A 22500-nucleotide genomic window follows, 5' to 3' on the forward strand; every position below is an offset into this window, starting at 1 on the left:
ACACCTATTACTAAAAGAGTGGGCATCATTACTTTACACCCACTACCCCCAAAATACCCATGTAGTATTGGGAGGTTAGAGAAGTGTTTAGTAAAAGTCAAACTAATGTTCTACCCATTCAGCGATCATATGATTGTTCCATTGATCTGCTGCCCTGGGCTATGCCTCCTAGAGGGGCGGTATATGCTTTATCCGCACAAGAGAGTAATATCATGGAGGAGTACATCAGAGATGCCTTAAGTAAGAGACACATATGCAAATCATCCTCCCCTGCTGGTGCAGGGTTCTTTTTCGTGTCAAAAAAGGATGGAGAATTACGTCCTTGCATTGAAAATAGGGCATTAAACAAAATCACCATAGAAAATGCCTATCCCATTCCCCTTATCTCCGAATTGTTTGATAGACTCCTGGGTACTAAGGTCTTTACCAAACTTGACCTCAGGAGTGCATACAATTTGGTCAGGATTAAGAATGATCATGAGTGCATTTAACACTAGAAATGGACACTATGAATATCTTGTTAGGACCTTCAGGTAATGCAATGTCCTGGCCGTATCTCAGGACTTCATTAACGATGTGCTAAGGGATTATATTTACTCTTTTGCATTTGTATACCTCAATTATATATTGTTTATTCTTTCGACCTCCAGACCCATCATGATCATGTTAAACAAGTATTGCAAACTTTACTCAAAAATGGTAAACTTGAAAAATGCATGTTTGATGAACTTGAAGTACAGTTTTTGGGGTATAACATATCCGCCTCTGGTTTCCAAATGGATCCTCGCAAACTAGAGGCTGTTGTACACTTCCCATTACGCAACAGGTTAAAGGCTATTCAAAGGTTCATTGGTTTCTCCAATTATTAAAGGAGATTCATAAAATGTTTCTCTTCAGTAATAGCCCCCATCACCAATATGACACGCAAGGGGGGTAATTTTAATATTTGGTCCAAAGAAGCTTTTGAACTTCTAAAGAAATTGTTTGCTTCGGCAGACATATTGATACATCCTGACACCAGCAAAGCGTTCATACTTGAAGTTGATGCCTCCGAAACAGAGGTCGGGGCTGTCCTTTCTCAAAGAGAGATCAGGATTCCTCTAAGCATCCTAGTGGTTATTTCTCCAGAAAGTTGTCTCCAGCTAAATGTAATTATGACATAGGTAACAGAGAACGGTTGGCCATTATATTGGCGCTCAAGGAATGGCGACATCTTTTGGAGGATTCCAAAGACCCCGCGCTGATCATAACCGATCACAAGAATCTGCCCTATATTGGTGATGTCAAATGTCTGTATTCTAGACAAGTTTGATGGTCTTTATTCTAATCCCGCTTTAACTTTATTATTACTTACAGACCTGGTCCTAAAAATGTTAAAGCTGAGGCCTTATCTAGACAATTTGACGAATAATCAGAACTGGAACAGGAGACGTCAACCATTGTTCCTCCTGAAGCTATTATAGCATCCACTGTCCTTTCCTTGTCATCGCCATTGCTTTGTGCTATCATGACAGCTCAGTCCCAGGCACCTTGCAATAAACCTCGGAATTAATTGTTTATTCCATTACATGACAGGAAAGAGGTGTTTAAAGTATTCCACGACAATGTGACTGCTGGGCATCCGGGTATTAATAAGACTGTATCCGCTATTTCCAGGTCATTTTGGTGGGAGTCACGCAAAAGGGATTTAAAGATTATGTGGAGGCCTGTTCTGTTTGTGCAGTCTGTGGATTGTTACATCCTATACCCTGTGTTCCATGGTCTCATTTATTTATGGATTTCTTTGTTGACCTACCTAGTTCTAATGGTTATACCACCATCCTTATGGTTGTTGACCGCTTTTCCAAAATGGCACATTTCATTGCACTCAAAATTGCCATCTTCTCAGGGTCTGGTTTCCATATTTATACACAACATTTTCAGGCTTCACGGGATCGCTCAAAATATTGTGTCTGATAGGGGTTCCCAATTCGTATCAAGGTTCTGGGCACATTCAGTAAACAGTTGGGCATTAACTTGTCTTTTTCCTCTGCTTACCATCCCCAGACCAATGGTACGGCTGAAAAGGCTAACCAATCGCTTGAGCTGTATTTACGCTGCTTTGTGAACAGTACTCAGGGTTACCCTGGGCAGAATTTGCCAGGAATAACACTACCCATGACGCATCTGGGCACAGTCCTTTCTTTGTCAATACAGGTCGCCATCTGACTATTCTCCCGGATGTGTTTTCTGACACAACTATCCCTGCTCTGGATGACCACCTTGCCTCTATTCGTGATACTTGGACTAAGGTTCACTCCGCTCTTGAAACTGCAGCTGCTCGATTTAAATTCCATGCTGATAAACGACAGCGTGCCAACCCAGTTTACCAAGTGGGAGATCAGGTTTGGTTGTCATCACGCAACATTAGACTAAAAGTTCCTAGCATGAAATCTGCTCCTAGGTTTCTTGGTCCTTTCCATGTCCTTAAGAGAATTAACCCTGTTTCTTATTCACTGGCCCTTCCTGCATACTTGCGCATTCCTAATTTGTTTCATTTATGTTTACTCAAACCGCTTATTTGCAATAGATATACAGTCCCAGTGATTCCCTCTACTCCTTTGGTTGTTTCTGCTCAGGAGGAGTACGAGGTCTCCTCCATTATTGATTCCTGATTCTCTCGTGGTTCGTTGCAGTACCTGGTGGATTGGAGGGGATATGGGCCTGCCGACCATTCTTGGGTTCCTGCTTCTGATATCCATACTGGCCGTAAGGTTCACTCTTTCCACGCCAAGTTCCCTGTCAAGTCGGGTTCTGCCCGCCCGGTGGGCGGTCTTTAGGTGGGAGGTAATGTAACTGATTCATCCGCACATAGAAATGTTTATGATGGTATTATCGTCCTGACAGGAATAGCTGTGCCCATCTGCAACCATGCACCTGGATACATGATAAACCCAGCATGTCTAGGGACGCCAGCCGCTGCAGATCTATGTCAATTTAGAGCCCCACAACCGCCCACATTCATGACGTTGGCGTGTGTGTTTGACGTCAAGCGCGCGCACGTTTTAGGGTCAAAGGTCGGTCACTACCAATCGGAATAGCAGGATGGTTAATTAAACTAAGTTTTACACTCTCTCAATGCCCTGTCGTGGTTTCTGCCTGATGGTAATCCGAGAGTGCGTTCCTGATCTTGATATTTTGGTATTTGACTTTGGCTTTGTTCTGACTTCCCTGATTTCTAGTATCCTTTACTTTTGGTGTTCCCTCATCGTTATGTCCCATTCCGTGTCCCTGACCTCGGCAAGTATCCTGACTATTGTTTGGTACGTTAAGTCTATCCATTCTAAGGCCCGGTAACACGTTACCTTTTAGTTCTTGGTGTGATACAATTCTGCGTGCTGGATCAATTAGTAATCCTGACAGTATTTGAGTGTGTGTCTGTCAGTGAGTGTCTGGCTAGATTGTGGTTTTAACACTACAGGGCCAGGAATACATGTTCGTGTTCCTGACCCTTTAGTGTTCCTTTAAAAGCCCCCTGGCCATCACCAACCCAATAGATTCCTGTTCTCACCCTCAGGATCTCTGAGGATCGTGCTTATAAGGGAGCGCTGTTCCAGGACCAAACACGACCCCAGCAGGTTATTACATTGGATGACAAATTGACACCAAAACCATAACCTATAAATTGGTCCCATTTAAAGAAGGTTATACATTCTCTTGGCACTCAATGTGTCATCCTACAGAAACCGGTTTGACATCTAAAGTACATCACAAAAAAACCTAGGCGTAAATGAAATAAATCATACAGACGATAAAATAAAGGCACCAAGAGGATATCAGTCATTTTATTCAAACGATTGAATAAGACAGAAAGTAAGCATTTCACTGTTTACATGATGTCATTATAACAGGTGTAAACTGAAGAGACTATTTTATAAAATCTCTAAATCTGTTAAATCCCTTGCCAACCATTGGCAAAATGTAATGCTCACGACTACAAACCATCAAAATCAACTTTGGTTTAAAACATCACCTTGCATTGTATGCTATGTTTGTTGTGATGATTAGCAGACAAGCTTATTTATTTTTTTTAACTTGTACAAAGTGAAATTAAGCAGTGGATATATAGCTATATATAATATTTCTTATTTTAACTAGGCAGCAAGTAATGGGCTAAAACATGAAAATGTAAACTTTTCTGTGTCTTTCTGGACTAAAGAAATATCGTAGAAATATACCGCTTTAAATAAAGCCTCTGGCTACCCAGCAGAAACACTACACGCAAGACATAAGCCATAATTGGTGTCTTTCAAATCCATAATTACAAGAATGAGTTGAGGAAATAAAATGCAAGGAAAAAAAACAAAAAAAAAACAACAAAACAAACCAGCAAAATAATGCATGCAAAAATATATGGAATCAACAATGTAGAATACTGACTAACATTTCAAAGCATTGTTGAGCAACTTACGAGCAAATGTGTAAAAAAAACACACAGAGGAAAGGATAACTGACGTAAGAAAGGGCAGCGCATATGGTAGGGGGGTTGCAAATCCAACGCTTTATCATATTGTACAGCAATATGCTGCAGATGCCATCTGTTGGAAAATTGCTAATGTAGTGTTTTGTTTTTAGTGTGTATTTACTTTGACGCTGAATATTTTAGCTATTTCCCTTCTTACTTAATTACTCAAAATATTATCTATACGGACATCTTGGGCTACAGCTGCAAAATACCGTCTACTTTTCGCAGCTTGAAGTACTAAGTGTACTCCGAAGTGTGTGTGTTAAATTCACATATTTATTTTTTTGTTCATTTCGCTCTTAGATTTCGCTCTTAGAAATTGTTCATCGTCACAGACATGTTGTTCTGTTGAGGAAGAAGAGTAGATGGAGGAGCAGTCATTTTTTTCAGCATTCAGGACCCTTACAAAGATATCGGAGTAGGAATCAATAACGTTCCCATGGAGGGGAATTAGAAGTTTTGTTTTTTTTAGGCAGCGCTGGAAACAGCCAGTTTCTTTAGATGATCCATGAAAACCTGTAGACTGACATCATCCGTAAGTATCGGAGATCCAGACTCCTGTTTGAAAGAGTATCAGGATTATAATCACACTACTATAAAATGCAAAGATGTAAAGCCATTGTAGAAGTCATAGTCAAACTGTGGAATCCAGTAATAAAATGAAACTGATTAACAACATTGCTTTAACAACATCTACATGTAAAAACAAACAAACAGTCACTACCTTCCCATGTTTATGCACACGGTGTGTTATATATGTCTTTGAAGAAGTTTTTTGTAATCTGATAGTTTGTCAAATCATAGCAGTTCAAGGCCAAGCATGTGAATATTCCATTAATGTCATGTCATTTGGACAATCCAGTTACTTTGAGAGAAACAGTGGCAAGGTCTTAAGTAAATCAATGCCAAGCAGGGAACCAATAACAGAGCAGATGTGTTGATACAGGTTGGCACTGTAACATTCAGGACATAATGTTCCTGAACCCACATTCCAGAATTAGCAGGTATATAGGAAAATGTTCTAGCCCACATCCACTTTAGTGAAAGGTTCTGTTATATCTGTAATAATATCAGAGCATTAAGGGTGACAACATTAAAAAAAAGCTTTTTTGTCAAATCATCACGACTTGAGACTGATTATTAGAATGTTGGTGGAAACTCTATCACCCTTAATGTTTCTGCAATAAATGATCTTTTGGCATGGGACTAAGGCCAACCACATGCTGAATGAAAAGCAACAAGTGGGAGACCTGGTAAATTATTATTCACTCAACCATCTGGATTGGACTGTTAATGTATACCTTAAATCCTTGAGGCTAGCCTTAAAAATCTCCAAAAAGAGATGCAGGTTCTTTAACCCCTTAAGGACACATGACATGTGTGACATGTCATGATTCCCTTTTATTCCAGAAGTTTGGTCCTTAAGGGGTTAATAAAGTACCATATTAAGGAATGAGCCACATATGCATACTTAAAGCAACCAACAACATCGAAAATATAAACCTAGCATTGTAGAACATATCTTTAAAGAAAGGATCATTATACACACACTGACACTGCTACACTAGCAAACAAACATATAGATTATTTTTGTTATTTTAACACGCAGGACAAAACTGACCTGTCCCCAGCCATACATGTTGTTGTGGGTCTGGGATGGATTCACTTTAGAGAGCAGAAAGCGAGCCTGAAAAACACACATAGGATTGAGTACATAGCTATATATGTATACTGTATACATTTAACATTGTATTAAATCTGTCCATCAGTATATCAATTATCTGGGTACTTACATATTCTTCTTGCAGAGTATAATGATTTATGCTAGCTTTAATGATGCATAATTAATGTGCTCATTGATAACTGTTAGGGTGAAACATACATACTATTAATATTATAGTAGACGCGCAATGATTGATATTTAAAATATCATGCCCCTATCTGCTGGATATCTATGCTGTATCCCAAAGAAAATGCATTAGCTTGTGTAAAAAAATAAATAAAAAAATTAAAGGAACACTATAGGGTCAGGAACACAAACATGTATTCCTGATCCCCTTAGCCCTCCTATAAAAGTTTAAAACTCACCTTATTTGCAGCGCCACGTGGGTCTGCTGGCATTGGCAACGCCCCCCCTTTGTGACATAATTGAAATGCCCAATTTTTAGCCAATCCAATGCTTTCCCATAGGGAAAGCATTGGATTGGCTAAAATTGGCACGGGGACGGGCCAAATGCAGTTTTGGCCAACCAGGACCTCCTCATAGAGATGCATTGAATCAATGCATCTCTATGAGGAAAATTCAGCGTCTCCATGCAGAGCGTGGGGGCACTAAACGTCAGGGCTGCTTTTTTCACAGCACTGACCCAGGAAGCACCTCCAGTGGCCCTCTAAGGAGTGGCAACTTGGAGGTTTCCCTAGGGGCAATGTAAACACTGCCTTTTCTCTGAAAAGGTAGTGTGTACATGAAAAAAGCCTGAAGGGAACTATTATACTCACCAGAACAATTACACTAAGCTGTAGTTGTTCTGGTGACTATAGTGTACCTTTAAATAACACAGAAATCAAAGTCTTAATGTAGTTCCTATAACAGAAAACAGAGGAAGCGCTGCAGGGTAGCGGGTAATACCTCTTTAGGAAGAACCAAAGACTTTCACACTTTTGGTCTGAATTTAGATGTGAACAGCAATCTAACCCACTAGACTGGAGTCTAGAGATACTCCTCAAATATTATATATTTGCACATGCTCTACAGCTTGTGTTCCAACAAAAATTCTTTACACAGTATGAATCTTAAAGGAACACTCTCTGCACCATAACTATTTCATCGAAACTAAACTGTTATGCTGGGACGGTCTTACCTTCAGGGGTTAAACGGTTCACATACATTTTAATCGCAAAGTCTCCTCTCCAGCGCCAGATTGCTATGCCCACTCCAGCGCCTGCTTTCTGAAAAGCTTGCAAGCGGAAGCCCATTTTCAAAATGACTTGAAAAAATGATATATGTTTCTCAAGCTGTTTTTATGAATGGGGAGTTACTTATTGGCTGAGAGAGTCCTATTCCATTTTCAAGATTTTCAGCAAACAGACGTTAGACGGGGCAGAGTGATCTGGCACTGGAGAGGAGAATGTGGGGATAAAACGCTCATGGAAGTGAACCCTAAAGCCAGTGTCAGGTACTTCCGGGCAAAATAACAACCTAATTTCAATGAAGTTGTTCTGGTGCCCTTTGTGTTCCTTTAAATTACTCCTACCTATACATTATTACACTGGATATTACATTCAGGATTTAGGTTCTCCCCTTAACTTTAGTACTCAAAGCACCATGGATTAGGCAATAAATGTCTAGTCGTGAGGGTACCCAGTAAGGGGAGAACTTTTCTCAATAAGCAGTATAAATGACAGAGTTCTGAACAGTCACTGAGAACTCTGCCTTACTTCTTGTGTCTGTCGATATTTTGTATGTGAATTACTTGTTGTCAAACATTCCCATTCTATAATTGTAAAGCACTGAGCATCATGTTGTCGCTATACATAAATGCTAATAATAATTCTAATAGGAGAACTCAAGTCTCATGGAAATACTTTGCCCGTCAGTTGGAGCTTGCAATAGCAAAAAAGATATGAACAAATCGCAACATCTGCTTGCTTGAAGGGTTTCATATTCATGAAGGGTGTATATTTCCTATTGTCGACAATCCCTTCCAATGAGTAATGTGACATTAGTTTACACAAAACTGTGAATTCTATAGTTAGAACATCTGGCTACCTGCAATAAGCAAATAGATTTTTGTAAATGTAAAAATGTTCCCCCAGATAGATATATCTATGCATGTCTCACAGACATACAACGTATTTGCACTGGTTTTGCATTTACCTGGCTGCCTCCGTGCTCAGTATCTACGTAGCGAGGCATTGGGAAACGGGAATGAAGGATTTCCTGCCCGTCGTCCACCGGGGCTTGCAGCAAGTGGCGGAAATTTTCATATTCTGGCAAGTCCTGGTAGCCTGCTTTTCTCCACTGTGCTATGGTCTAGATTTGAGAAAACGCAAATCATAAGGAAAGAAAGACACAATTAACTTTTTTGGTTTTTATTTACTTAGTAAGTGAGCCAGTAAAGTTTGCAGAATAAAGTGTGTTGAATGTCATGGTGAAATATACGGCCCATGTTGTTCAGTTCACAGCAATATAAGAAGCCCTGAGAGTACACAGAGAACTAGTGAGCAGTTTAACAATAGTCCTGGTATATTAATCATGTGGTTTACAAGTGACGGCCTGTGGTTTCTGTGTCCCAGTATGGCCTTGAATGTATCTATCTTCTAGCTCCCACTGTCCATTGTGTGATGTCTCAGCTGACCGTCCTGATGCACCACTTCATGTTTCTAATTCTCTTGCAGCGGTAAGTCATTACCACAAGAATGCCATCAGGATGCCACACAATAGACAGCTGAAACCAAAAAAGGGATAAGATCCAGGGCCACACTGGGCCAAGAAGACCACAGCAGTGACAAAGCCGACCACTTTAGAGATATTCTGGACAAATAAGGAACAAATAGGGTTAAAAGAGGGCAGGGGGGTAGTTAGTGTTAACAGTAAGAGTATTTACATACATAGTATCCATTATGTACTACATGAAGATGCAGATCTAAGGATTTCAGTTTTAAATGCTGCAAATGTGAATGTGCCACCCTCCATCTCCAAACCACAGTCTAACTCAACCCTGGGTGTACGTATTCTGTGTTAAACTGCTTCCTCTACCTGCTCCTTGTTGGATTAGGGGATGAAGGGAGGCTGGGAAAAGACATAGGGAAAAAAGACAGCGGGGAGAGACATATTATCCTACACCCTTCATCAACTTCTTTTCACCGTTCTTCTCTGCATACTCCCAGACTCACCTCTCCATGGTAAATGAGGATTTGGAAAAATGTGTCCATCAGAAGGATCCTGTCAGTCAAAATACTGCTACTGTCCAGCAACACTGGCTGAAAAACAAAGAACCACATCTATTATGTATACATGCATGTACAGACCCGGGTAAAAGCCTTAGTGTGTTTAAAGGTAGTGTCATGGTTTGATTGGCTTTGGGGATGACATATCTGGTGATCTTAGCTAGTATGACCATCACTTATTGAGAGTGCAATTAAATTTTTTATGCCAGGTGGTCATAACCTAAACATGGCAAATAATCAAAATAACAGAGAGAGAAAAAAGAAAGAAATACTGAACAATAAATACTACAATGTGTAAAGAGAAACTGAAAAGCTCAAATATTCCCATCCTTCTGTTTTGTGTCTATACCATCTGAATAGCAGGCGCTTTCATACGAATGAGAACACGTTCAGCTTAAGAAGAATTAATTACACACCGCTTGCAAGAGGACTTTCTGTGTTACAGGACTTGTTGATTAGATCAACACCAAACATTTATTTCTGTTTGCAAACTACCCAATAAAAGTGTAGCTGTCGCTATTTAGAATACTGCAGTTTTAGAATTCTCTTGAAGCTTCAACATGCTCAGGGTAAACAAAGAAATGGCACCTGGAAATGCCACAGACGGCCCCTGCTGTGCTAGAGGTTAATAATTGCAGCAATTAACATTACAGGAAAGCAATGTCCTGGTTCATTAAATACAGCATTAGTGGTTTTGGTATCCGTAAAATGTTAGCCGCTTCGGGAAGTAAATATTTAACAGCATCTCTCAAATGCTTTGAAATCATTTCGGAGCACGGGGTTAGGTGAGGGTAAAAAACTTCATAGCATGTAGCCAGTCTTCCGATATATAATACCAGCCCCAAAACAAAATGATAAGGCATTGGCAAGGAAATATGACACACACCTTTAATCATTTAAATACATACAATTACATTTTTATTTTTTTTAAAAAGGCAAATGCAATGACATATTTTGTCAGGATGATAAGTAACTGACTATAAAGAGATACAAATAAATTACGGAAAAGGGCAGGTACGTGGAAGATGAGATTTAATGTAAAGATATGCTATTTGGGTCAAATAATAAACGTGCATCTTATTCTGGGAGAGCTGGGGATATCATTAAAAGAAAAGGATCTGACAATAATTATACACAACAAGGCAAGGCAACAATGTGAATATAGAAATCTATGTACACAAACAGGTTCACTTATGATATATATATATGTGTACTGATAGGTATTCATTCATTATTTTATCCATTCTTAATATGTCGTGCAATTTCACCAGATTCATGGATAAACTGGCCCTCTTATCACCCAGCAAAATCTGAGGGTGGGCACAGTGTTCACTGCCGCGTCCTACCCCCATGTAGAAAAAAAAACATAATAATGAAGCAATTTTGTTCCCCACATATGGAATCTTGTGTAAATCCGTTTTATTTCATAACTCCATACCTCTGGGGGTCCGCTGAAAGAGTACGAGTAAAGTATTGGCTGTATCATTATTAAAGACTGGGTAAGATCTTGCCGCATGAAGTGATGCCTGTAATAGGAACTTTCATCAGGGCTGTTGTTAAAAACTTGCAGGAATGGAGATCTCCTCAAATGGAACATAAACTGGAAGACAAAAATCACAATACAATTATCTTATTGCTGTTCACTTCTAAGCAATGGCTCTGATGGAAAATCAGTAGGGAACATGTGAGGAGAGCCAGCCAGACAGCTGGAATGGGACAATATTATGCACTCTGCAGGAACAAACGAAGGAAAACTGTGTCTTTTCCAGAAAAATGTATGTCACATAAGCATTATACTAAAAATAATAATAATTAATTAATAAATAAATAAAAAGAAAGAAAGAAAAATACAACCACCGTAAGAGTGGAATGGAAAACAAACCAAAAAAACAGATAAAAATTGGTTTACTCTGCTCCCCTAATATTCCCCAGGTCACTGCTATCCCCATCGGTTTATTATATCTGTTCCTCAAGATCTCCAATCTGTTTCATTTAGTGTTGTCTGATCACTTAGCTTAAAAAATATGTTGTCTCTGATATTTGTTACATTCAGGGCTGTCTTTAACACGGGGCAAAAGGGACAGCTGCCCTGGGCCAAGTCAGTCTTAGGGGGCCCAAAGCAGCTGCCCCTTTAGCCCTCCGGCCGCCGTTGTGCGTGTGGCCCGCGTGGAACTACCACCGCGGGCCGAGCGATGTGGAGGCTCATCGGGTGGCCAATGCTCTAAGGGCCACCCAATGGCGATGGATTTTCAGGGGCCCGGCCGCTTTAAGAACGCAACCGGGCCCCCTGTGATGATTTCAGGATGCTGGGAGGAAGTGACAGCCGGTCACTTCCTCCCATCATTCACCGAGCGTCGTCCGGGAGGAGGAGAAGAAAAGGAGGGAGTCAGAGTGGGAGCCTGTACCTGTGTATATGTGCATCTCTATGTATGTCAGTGTTTGCAACTGTATGTGTGTTAGTGTGTGTATTTTGTCTCAGTAAGAAATGATAGGGCTAAGTGTGTGTTTTTTTTTTGTTTTTTTTACATGTGGTCGTTAATGGGGTGATTGAATGCTAGGTCAAGGGGCCCCAATCAAATACCTTCCCAGGGTCCAATCAGTATTAAAGTATCAGTATCACGGCCCTGATTACATTAAAAACTTTTACATACAAATTTAGTTCAAACATTTATTTTAAACATTGACATAAAACTGTGGCTTGAACGGTTTAACCCCTTATGGGTCAATTAAGTAAATATACATCATCCTTTAAAGAATGTCCCACTCATTTAACAAATGGACCGTATAAAACCGCCTTTCTTTAGAAACCTCCAATGTAGCTTAAACTAGTGATATTTAATCAAAAGTATCACATGACACCTTGTAATATATACATCTTAAAACTCATCCACTTCTGCCAAATACATTACTTACAAGTTATTATTCATAAGGTGACTATGGTACAGAGGAGTTGAATGATTTTAGAACAAATGATTCTAAAAAATATATTTAAAGGAACACTCTAGTGTTAGGAACACAAACCTGTATTCCAAACACTATAGTGCTGGACTAGCAGTTTAGGCCCCATGCCCCCTTTCTGTGGAGGTAAAAGGCAGTTTCAGTTACCCTTCATCTTCAGCCTCTGTCTTTGCCAGCATACTTGTTGACTCTTCCGTGATCTCATCTAATCAATTGCTTCTCATAGAGAAGCATTAGGGATTTACGGTAAAAAGTTGTGCTTCTCCAATCAAAATGTTGCAATGAGCAACATTCTAATTCGATTATGGATGTGGAAGCGTACACTTTGATGTTTCTTCAAAATGGCAATGTTTTACATTGACGGGTTAAAACGGCAGGGCCACTGCACCCAGACCACTTCAATGAGATGAAGTAGTCTGGGTGCATTTAGTGATCTGTTAATGTTGTTTGTAACAACTGTTTAGAGCACACAATAGACTTGGACCTCTCCATAGCGCTAGCTTCTTACTCTCCAATCAATCAATACAGAGGTGAATAAAACGTGGAATAACCTACCAAATATATAGACCTAATAGTCTATAAGCCAGCAAACTCTAAAACATTATTCATTCCAAACAAACCAAACTTTTAAAAACTGTTAATGCCAATCTGTGTTCTGTGTGTTTTAAACGTGCAACTCCGCAACTAGACGTGCTGTTTGCATGTCTCAGGACATATGTGTACACAAGAAATCTCAATGTATTCTTTCTAGTAAGATCATTTCTGAACAAATAGAAAATATATTCTGAATATCTGATCCAGCTGAACAGCAGGTTAGGGCCATCTCTACATTAGAGAAGTTGTTTGAACATGGCCCTATACATGTTTGTCTTTTAATATTCTATTTATGTCCCTGTGGCACAGTGGTAGCATGATTTATATACTTTTATACTGTTGGATCTGAATGTTGGATTTTCTGGGAAGACTTTTTTTTTCTTCGAATTTATAGTACAAATGTATTGATTAGGTTAACTATTAGAAAGCACTTCTGTATGTCATAATAGTATCAGGGCACATGGAAAATTGGCATTGTGCCATTCTTCGGATACTTTGAAATAAACTGTTACGGCAGTTGGCACAAGAAAAGGGTGCAGGGGTTAAACTAAACATGTCCCAATCAATAATTTAGTGGACACATATATGCCAATTTCCTTGTGTAATTTATATAAATTGCAATGAAAACAATGATTACAAAGGCCGCTTGTCTTCTAATCATGCCCATGTCATGGAGGTGGGATTCAGAGCATGCAACACAAGCACTGATTGTTTTTTTCCACTTATATCTTTGGTAACATTAGATAAAGTTATGTCTGTTCTAAATAAAATTTAATTTACATACTTGTGGATAGAGAGAGAAAGTCTCTGAAAACCGGAAGGAGTTGGGGTCATCTTTGTGGTATTCTCCGAACTTCTGACACTAGAAATAAAGCAATACACAAAATGCTTTTAGTGCACACGTAATCAAAATTAAATAAAAAAAAAAAAATCATACGGTACATGTCAGGTAATAATGCGTGTTTGTCATAATCCCCTTTATACGTGTTCTGTCCCACCTCAGCCCCCTTTTTGATGTGTAACTTTTATCTTCTGAAAGTATTCTGAGTCACTCTGCTGGAGGATGGAGATTGATAGGCGCCAAAGATGCACAGAATTATGTAATAAGAGGTATCTAAATTGTAGATGTCCTGCTACAGGTGAACTACAGTCCCCACTGTGCTCCGACGCCCTTACTGCTATCAATTGTAGCTGGATTTCCTGAACATTTTGAGATTTACCTTTTTTTGTTTGTAAATTCTTTATTTTGGTGGTTTTCAGTGTTTTAAAGCGGTAGGGGTACAGAATAAAGATAAGGGGTGGGGTAGCAAACTGGAGATTTACCTTTTGACTACAAGTGGCCCAACAGCTTTAAGGGACACTCTAAGAGATGTAACCCTACAGCGAGCAGGTTCAGTCGGTAACCATTTTTAAATGTAATATCAATTGTTTAATAACAGGGTCTTCTCAGTGCCTAGGAACCTTCCCCATGTCAGCTGTGCTGATAATGTGGTATTAACAATTTGAAATGATCAATGTTACTCCAAACGCACAGGGCACTATGTATATACACACAGTTAATTAGACAGTTGATTGCAGTACCTGCATTTAAGGGGCTCCGTGAGTACACGGACTGGCAGGTAGACAAAAATATCACCCTGACTGGCCCTGGGGCCCCTCACCATAGTGATGGAGCATGTGATATCTACCTCAGGTCGATACAGCTTACTGTGAATCCTCACTCAAAGTCCTGGCGATCGTCACTGTGACTCATAGTGACGCTGCTAGTTCTCTAAGTCAATGACTGAATGTTGGAGTACTCTATGTGAACTGTACATGCCAGACTACAGCATTGACTCAGATGACCCGTTGCAACACAGATCAAGCCTTCCATCATATAGCCTGGGCTCACATATACACTACATATGCTTTGTCCCCAAATATACACAAACACACAAATAAAAAATAAATAAATACCCACTGTAAATCACATCAGTAATGTATGTATTTCTATGAATCTGGCTTATATTTGAATATTTTTGTACAACTCATTAAAGAGGTTATGGTGCCTAGAGTTCCCAGGCATCATATCTTATTTCACTGGTAAAACATTTCTGATAATTTTAAAAGTAAATCAGGATCTCTGCTGCCCCCTATTCCGGTCCCGGTCACTGAAAGGCTGAGAGCATCAGGGGAAAACTCTCTGCTATACCTGGTATAAACTGGTCGTAAGGCTGTGGGTGCTCAGCGATCATAATTCACCCTTTAACTGTGCAGACATTGTTTAACAAAGAATCAGGAGACAGAGCCCTGGGAATCTGGACACCATAACCACTTCAATTAGTTGAAATGGATATGATGCCTAGAATTGCATTTTCTATAACTTTTCACTAGTTCAGTACTAACTCTAGCTCTAACACATAAAATGTAGCTGTATCCCCAGTGTTAGAAGGGCTGCCGATAGAAATTGCTGTGTCCTTTCAAGAACCACACTGTGGGCCCCGACAGGCACAAATTCCCAAACATGCACACCGTGATAAGCTCACTGAAACATAGACTTTCCCATACACATGCATACATGGGTGCACTCACCCATACACACTTTAAAGCTTCACATACTCTCTCCCATACAAACAAAAAATATATAAATATTGCTATGCTGTAGCGGACCCCTTAACACAGTTTAGGCTTCCATGCCCAAATGGGGGGCGTGAATGTTAGGAATACACCTGTGAAATAAAGTACTTCTACGTTCTGTGTTGGAGAAATTTGTCTAAAGTGTAGTCAAACATGTTCGACTCTCCCATTTTAGAAGGATGTGTATAAATTGCACCTAGGCAAGGCAAGTCGAGGTATAATGCTTGTGGCTGCATATTACGTGAAGCTGAAGGATTCTTGGATGACAGCTCCAATTCGTTTAGATTTTTTTTAATTACCTGCATTATAGCTTATTTAACACAGATGGGCAGCACATGAAAAGAGCTGCCCTGGCAAATATGCTTTTTTCCAATACTGGGCAGCAGCATATGTTTTTTTTTAGCGCTATTGTGTAAATCAACTGTTGGACAACACATGAAAAGTGCTGTCCTGGCACATTCTACACTGCAACGTGCAGACCTACAGTGCTGTATTTGAAAAAAAGAATTATGCTTGTTGCTGGTCAGGGCGTGAAAAGTTGTCATACTGAAGACCACTGCATTGGCATGACAGCATGCACCACTCAGAAGAATATTTTTCTTTTGTTATAATGTTTTATTTATTTTCTACTCAGATGTGCTGGGTATGAAAAGTGCTTCCTTTTTTGTACGGGAGCACTTCACTATCTGCCCCGTGTTTGATGTGGCTCTCTTTTATCCTACAAAATATTTCGAGTGTTATTAATTAATTATATTTAAAGTTCAGGGCCAGCCATTTATCTATTCTCAGGGTTTCCATCACACCCTCTTATCTCATTTGGAAAGTAACATACCGTTGATTTTTCTAATCCAAGTTGATGTTGGATTATAAAAATATATGATTATTTTATTAGTTTTAGAGAGATAATAATAATAACGAAACACATTTTATGTACCTATATTTATTAGTGTTGGACGTGTCTTGTATTTTTATCTGTATTTATTAACAAAGGGCTCAAAATTCCATGTCCTATTCTACCAGCTAGGCCTAAAATTTACATGCCTAGAGGATCCATGGCACACTCGTTAGGGTTGAATTTTCAATAGTGAGCGAGCAGACATTTTGAGCCTAAAGAAAGGATTATGTATTCAGGCCGGTTGTAGCCTTTTCATTATGTGCTCCTGTGGTACTGATTGATTTGTATGTTATTTTAGCATACCTTGGTATTGCTCATTTAGTCATATTCTCTATTTTTAGGTGTTTTTCTGAGTGGCCTTTTATATGATTTTTGTAGCCAGCCAATATCATCCCTGCTCCATTATGGGGCTCTTATGATATAAAACAGTAAAAAAAATATATATTCATGCAATACTCACAATATGAAGCTGCCTACTGCTCCAAAACACAACACCCACAATATGCATAATAAAAGTGCACCCAGAAAGTTACCAATAAGTTGTCCCTTTTTATCAGAGCTGGATTACCCATTAGGCGACAAAGGCGGACGTAAATGTCTCAGGCTCACACGTCTGCAACTCTAAGTGGGCTCTCCTTGACCAGCAGAATGGTCTTGCACGCCCTGACTTTGTTGAGGGAGCGTTGGGGCTCTCAGGGTTCTTGAACAGGGCCCCAATCTGGAACCATGCCTAGGGCCCTAAGCAACCTTAACCAGGCTCTGCTTTTTACACACAAGTCTTGGAGAGCAATAGGAACATCAAGCAGAGACTAAAAAACTGCAGATCATTAAGCGATCAGCTGCCGGATATGCATGTAGGCTGTATCTTCCATGATTTGGTGCACATGTGAGAAAGTCCTATGTCTACTCTGAAATTATTTATCACAGGGACAGGCAGAGTACACAGCTGTGTCCCTGTGCCAAAAAGCATCAGCTGATCCCTCTTAGCCAATGAGTTAAGCCCTACACTGCTTAGCGAAGAGAGCTCCTAGCGGAGATTTGTGCGCCAGGGCTCTGCTGTCACCATAACTACTACAAGCACACTGTAATGGTTATGGAACTTGGAGTGTTCGTGTAAATAAACATGCATGTTTCCTTGAACATCAAAGCCTTTAAATCCTGTTTCAGCCTTACCAGTCGAATCAGCTGCCGGTCCAGCCACCTTAGGACGTCTGGACCTTCCTCGGTTTCAGCCCTATACACAGCCAGCCTGGCCATAAGGATTGCAGCGGCTTCCTGATCGAAAGATGCAGCAATGTTTTGTATCTGTGTCTGAGCATCAGCCCAGCTGTGGGAAATAGAAAAGGAAAACAAAGCAGAAAAATTACTTCTTGTTTGACAGTTTGTCATCGGTTGTGTGCAATGAAACCCTTACTTGTACTTGGCCCTTTAAGCCTGTTGCAATAACACAAAAGCAGCCACTTGCAAGCTATGAATAGCTGTGTAAGTGCAATGACCACAATGTCCTATTCTAGCTCGTCTTAGCATGCGTGTGGTTTTTATGTACATACACATATGATAGACAGACAGACTGACAACTATGCGCACATACAAACTGCTCCCTTATGTTTGTTTGTAAAGATAATCATTTGAAATAATTTTTGAAACGCTGTAAATTGACCACATCTTCATTTCACTGCAGGGCTAAATCAAAGTAAGTAACTTTGCAATATCCCCTTGAGACACAATGAAATACACATTGTATCACTAATGGCCAGAGACTCACTGTGGGTTTTAAGCGTGGTTATCTGGTTGCGCTTTGCCAGCTAATGCGAGGACCATATTTGCATCTCTCCACAAAGATGTAGCGCATTCATGAAACTAGCCATTTATAAAAATACTTTGCTTCCAAAGCCAATTTCTTTACTGTACGATTTATTTTCTGTCCCCGTTACGATGTTCTAAATAATTCAATTTGGTTTTGAGCAGCTGCACTCTAAATTGTATTCCGAGATACAAGCAACTGATTCTGTAAATATTAAGCCGTTTTAAGAGTATCATTTTCTTTCCTTTGAAAATAATGCACATAATCCGCGAAAGGTTTTATTTTATAAAGTAGTTTGAAGATATTCTACAAACCACTAATGTAGCTATCATCTTGGTTAGTGCAGGAAAAAAGCCCTATAATGAACCGTAATGTAAAAGTGTATTTTCCTGAATTTTCCGGTTGTTAGCTGTCCGCCTCGATCAGATTATTATTGCATTCTGTAAATAACCATATCGAAATATTTTAGATTTAATAAAAAAAAATTAGAAAATAGAAAAAAGTAGCCTTTTGCCAAACTGCATATAAAATCCTAAAATCCTCTGCAATCAGTGTTATCACTTCTAAACAAAGCTCCTTAAAAGAGATGTGAAGAATCGCAACTTCCTTATTTGAATTGGACGATGAGGTTTGAAATCCTAACACACAAATATCAAAACATTCTCTACACCATAACCACTACTGGGGGTCATAGTGCCGCATATGGCTGTAGCAGCATTCTAAATAATAAGCATAATGAATGATACAAAATAACATATTAATTTGACTCTATATATACTATAAGATCTTTGAGACCCAGGCACATCAAAACAATATCCTTGTCTGCCAAGTAGACAAGTTTCAGTCTGACAGATACGTATTTCTACCACATGACAGGAGGCTTCATATTTGCATAAATCTTCTTCACTTTAAGCTCCAGCAGCACAGATCAATCAAAAAAGTTAAACCAATCAGAATCAAGAATCATTTCTACATACAATTCTGTGGTGCTTGCTCTTCCTCTTTCTTTGCTGCTCCTGCTAGAGTACAGGTCAGAGAATTAAATCTCCTATTTGTTGCTAAACACTGAATCACACCGTTTTATTTGATTGTCACTGTTATATCTATGTTTCTTGTGTTACTCTCACCTTCCCCACTGTCCCTGCTCCTGCTAAAACCCTGTATCTAACGGACTCTCTACCCCTGCCTGTCTGCCTGTATGGTCTGGCACTTCACTCCGCAGCCGTTTCAACCGCGCGCAGGGTGGTTTTGCTGGCTCTGTTTTTACACATTTGTACAGGTTTCTACTGTGGCGCAGGGAAGTGGGGGGGTGAGTTGGCTGGATGGCAGGGATATCGGGTGATTTTATTCTGCGTTAGTTGTACTAAGGTGGCCAGGGCATTGCTAAGTACCATAAACCCTTATTGGGAGTCCCTACTATTACATTGGACAAACTAGTTCCGCTTACCTGGTACCTCCCCACAGGGGACACACAGGGTTAACCCGCCTCCCCCTACTTCAGGGTGTCAATCCCTGACATATTAGCCACTCTCCACGACCTGTGTGAGTGTCGTGGTGGTTGGCGCAACGCCTATTGGGCCTACCCCTATTGTACTAACAGGGGAATCCCCATCAGGCTGGTCTGCCTGCACGGATGCTAATATACGTCCTCTCCTCCGCAGGGCGACCCAGACACTACAAACCCAGGGCTTTCAGTCCATGATTAACACTGCAGTGGCAGCATCGGTGGAGAAAGCCCTATCCAAAATACTCACCCAACCTCCTCCAGAGGTATCTGCTCTAAACACGAGCATGTCCCCACCACAGGATGAGGACGTAGGGGGTTCGGAGAGGTCAACTAAGGAGCCACCTTCCATGCCTAAACGCCACAGAACGAGCGCGCCGACCTCAGTCAGGTCTAAAGGAAAGGAATCAGTCAAACGCACCAAATGGGAGACGAGGCCTGCACCCCGACCGCAAATGCTCTCCTCCGGGGAAGACGATGACTCCCCTCATACACGAGATATACTAGATTAGTGGACTGTGCATCTGACGATTGGCAAGACGGGGACGATTGGCAAGACTTGCCCCCACATGACTCCAAATATGTGAAGGAGTCTTTAGCAGGTGACCCCTCACCACAGGGGATATTACACGACCTCTCCTCCCAGGAGGAAGACCGCCTGTTTCTGGACACTCACAGTTGCAGCTTGACCCTCACGCTGTGAATGGGCACAACGGTGTGTATGCCTCCTAGGCAACACCAATGCAGCCCTCATATGTATGGATGGATCTCCAGCACATGAACATGGCCACCAAGTTCGGCTCACTGGTGTTTCACGAAACTACTGAAACTCGTCATGGCGCGTCTACGATCTCCGGGAGTACAGTACTTGATTTACCTAGACGATTTGCTGATCTTCTGCAACTCGGCCTCACAACTAGTATCTCAGACGACATTTATCCTGGACTTTCTCGAATCGCTGGGATTCGTGATGAATAGAGAGAAGTTGGCTCTCAAACTGGCTCAAGTTGTTCAATTCCTGGGGTTCGAGATCGACTCCATGACATGTCTACTAAGTCTCCCTTTGTCGAAGATTGCTTCTATCCGAAGGGAAATTCTGAAAATCCTGTGACTAGAACTCATCCCACTTCGACTCCTATCCCGAGTAGTGGGTCTACTGTCCGCTTCCATTCAGGCAATATACCCAGGTCCCCTCCACTACAGAGCCATGCAACGACTAAAGGCAAAGTTTTTGCGAGCAGGTTATTTATACGATTAGCGGATACCGATCAACACAGAGGTGGCTCCTCTATATGCAAGTCTGGAATGGGAAAGCCATTTTTGGTCCGTCACCATATTTCGTGGTGGAATCAGACGCCAGTCTCTGGGGCTGGGGAGGACACTGCACAGACTCCTCCACAGGGAGCCCATGGCTACACGAGGAGTCAGAGATGCACATCAACTGCGAGGAACTGATAGAGGGCTCCTTTGCCATCCACAGCTTGGCCAAGTACATGTCGGATTGTTGTATACTACAGCGCATGGAAATGTTTTTAACAGTGCAGTATATCAATCGCGGGCGGAGCTCAAACTCAGGCACTCTCAGAGGAAACCAAAGACATTTACACCTTTTGTCTCTCCAGGAATATCACATTAAGAGTGGAATCCCTTCCAGGGACCTCCAAGTTCCAACCTCACGGCGGATTAGTACTCCCGCCACTGGAGGGGCAATAGCGACTGAATGTGGAGGTCTTCAAGACTTTGGCACAGCCCAGGGGTCCTCTATGGATAGACTCTTTGCTTCACGGACAAACCGCCAACTTCCCATATTTCTTCCCATATTCCCATTTTCCCAGCTGGCTCCTGGACCCGGAATGCGAGGTAGTCGACGCATTTCTTCAGAAGTGGCCGAACCAAGGGGCCTACGCATTCTCACACTTCTCCATGTTGGCGAGGGTCCTGCACAAGATACGGACACACCAAACATTGCTCCTGCTGATCACTCCGCTCTGGCCGAGCCAGGTTTGGTTCCTGGACCTATTGAAATTCTTATAAGATCATCCGCTGATGCTACCGGACTTCCCTCTCCTTTTATCCAACCTGCAAAGGGAGACGCACCCACTCATTCTGCTACACCGGCTCCATTTCGTGGCCTGGGCGATTTCAGGGGATCTTGGGATGTCGATGGACTATCGCAGCCGATTAAGGACCTCCTACGGGATTTGTGGGCACCAGGCACTTTACGATGCTACATGGCAGCCTGGAACAAATGGTCTATCTAGTGTATGGAGAGGGATTCAGATCCCTTTACAGCCCCTGTCTCCTTCGTATTGAATTTCCTCTTATTTTTTTTGTTGGGTCGGTCTTACCGTTTGGTTAACGCTACGCGGTCGGCAAAATCGGCAGCCAACGTCCCTATCCAAGAATGCCTCGTTGGACAGGATATGTTGGTTTGCTGCCTCGTGAGAGATATGCGTTTGTCTCGTCCCCCTGGTCCGAAGTATTCACATGAATTTCTTTTGGAATTGGCTAGACAATGCATTGCTATCTCTGCGTTAACTGTCGACAAAGCTCAGTTTTCTACTATGTCTGGTTTCCTTCCGTAGGATATCGTATGTTCTTTATATCGTAGGATCTTTTTCACCGGAGGGTGTCTCTTTTTCGGTTTCGTGTTGTATGAAAATAAATTCTTCTTC

The 22500-nt window shown here is 41.1% G+C and overlaps 1 protein-coding gene across 1 annotated transcript in view; it reads right to left on the bottom strand.

The window, feature by feature from the left end:
- Window positions 1-3796: 3796 nt before the first annotated feature.
- The window catches only part of LOC134583330 (protein transport protein Sec23A), a 68046-nt gene continuing 49342 nt past the window's right edge, over window positions 3797-22500 (bottom strand). Inside the window, exons 14-20 of the mRNA XM_063440210.1 lie at window positions 17691-17844; window positions 13791-13868; window positions 10893-11054; window positions 9401-9487; window positions 8382-8537; window positions 6126-6191; window positions 3797-5062 (exon numbers count right to left, since the gene is read on the bottom strand). Coding sequence (XP_063296280.1) covers window positions 4973-5062; window positions 6126-6191; window positions 8382-8537; window positions 9401-9487; window positions 10893-11054; window positions 13791-13868; window positions 17691-17844 — 793 coding nt within the window. The 3' untranslated portion in view covers window positions 3797-4972. The remainder of the gene's footprint in view (window positions 5063-6125; window positions 6192-8381; window positions 8538-9400; window positions 9488-10892; window positions 11055-13790; window positions 13869-17690; window positions 17845-22500) is intronic.

Source organism: Pelobates fuscus, chromosome 13 (assembly GCF_036172605.1).
Source record: "Pelobates fuscus isolate aPelFus1 chromosome 13, aPelFus1.pri, whole genome shotgun sequence".
Lineage (NCBI taxonomy): Eukaryota > Metazoa > Chordata > Amphibia > Anura > Pelobatidae > Pelobates > Pelobates fuscus.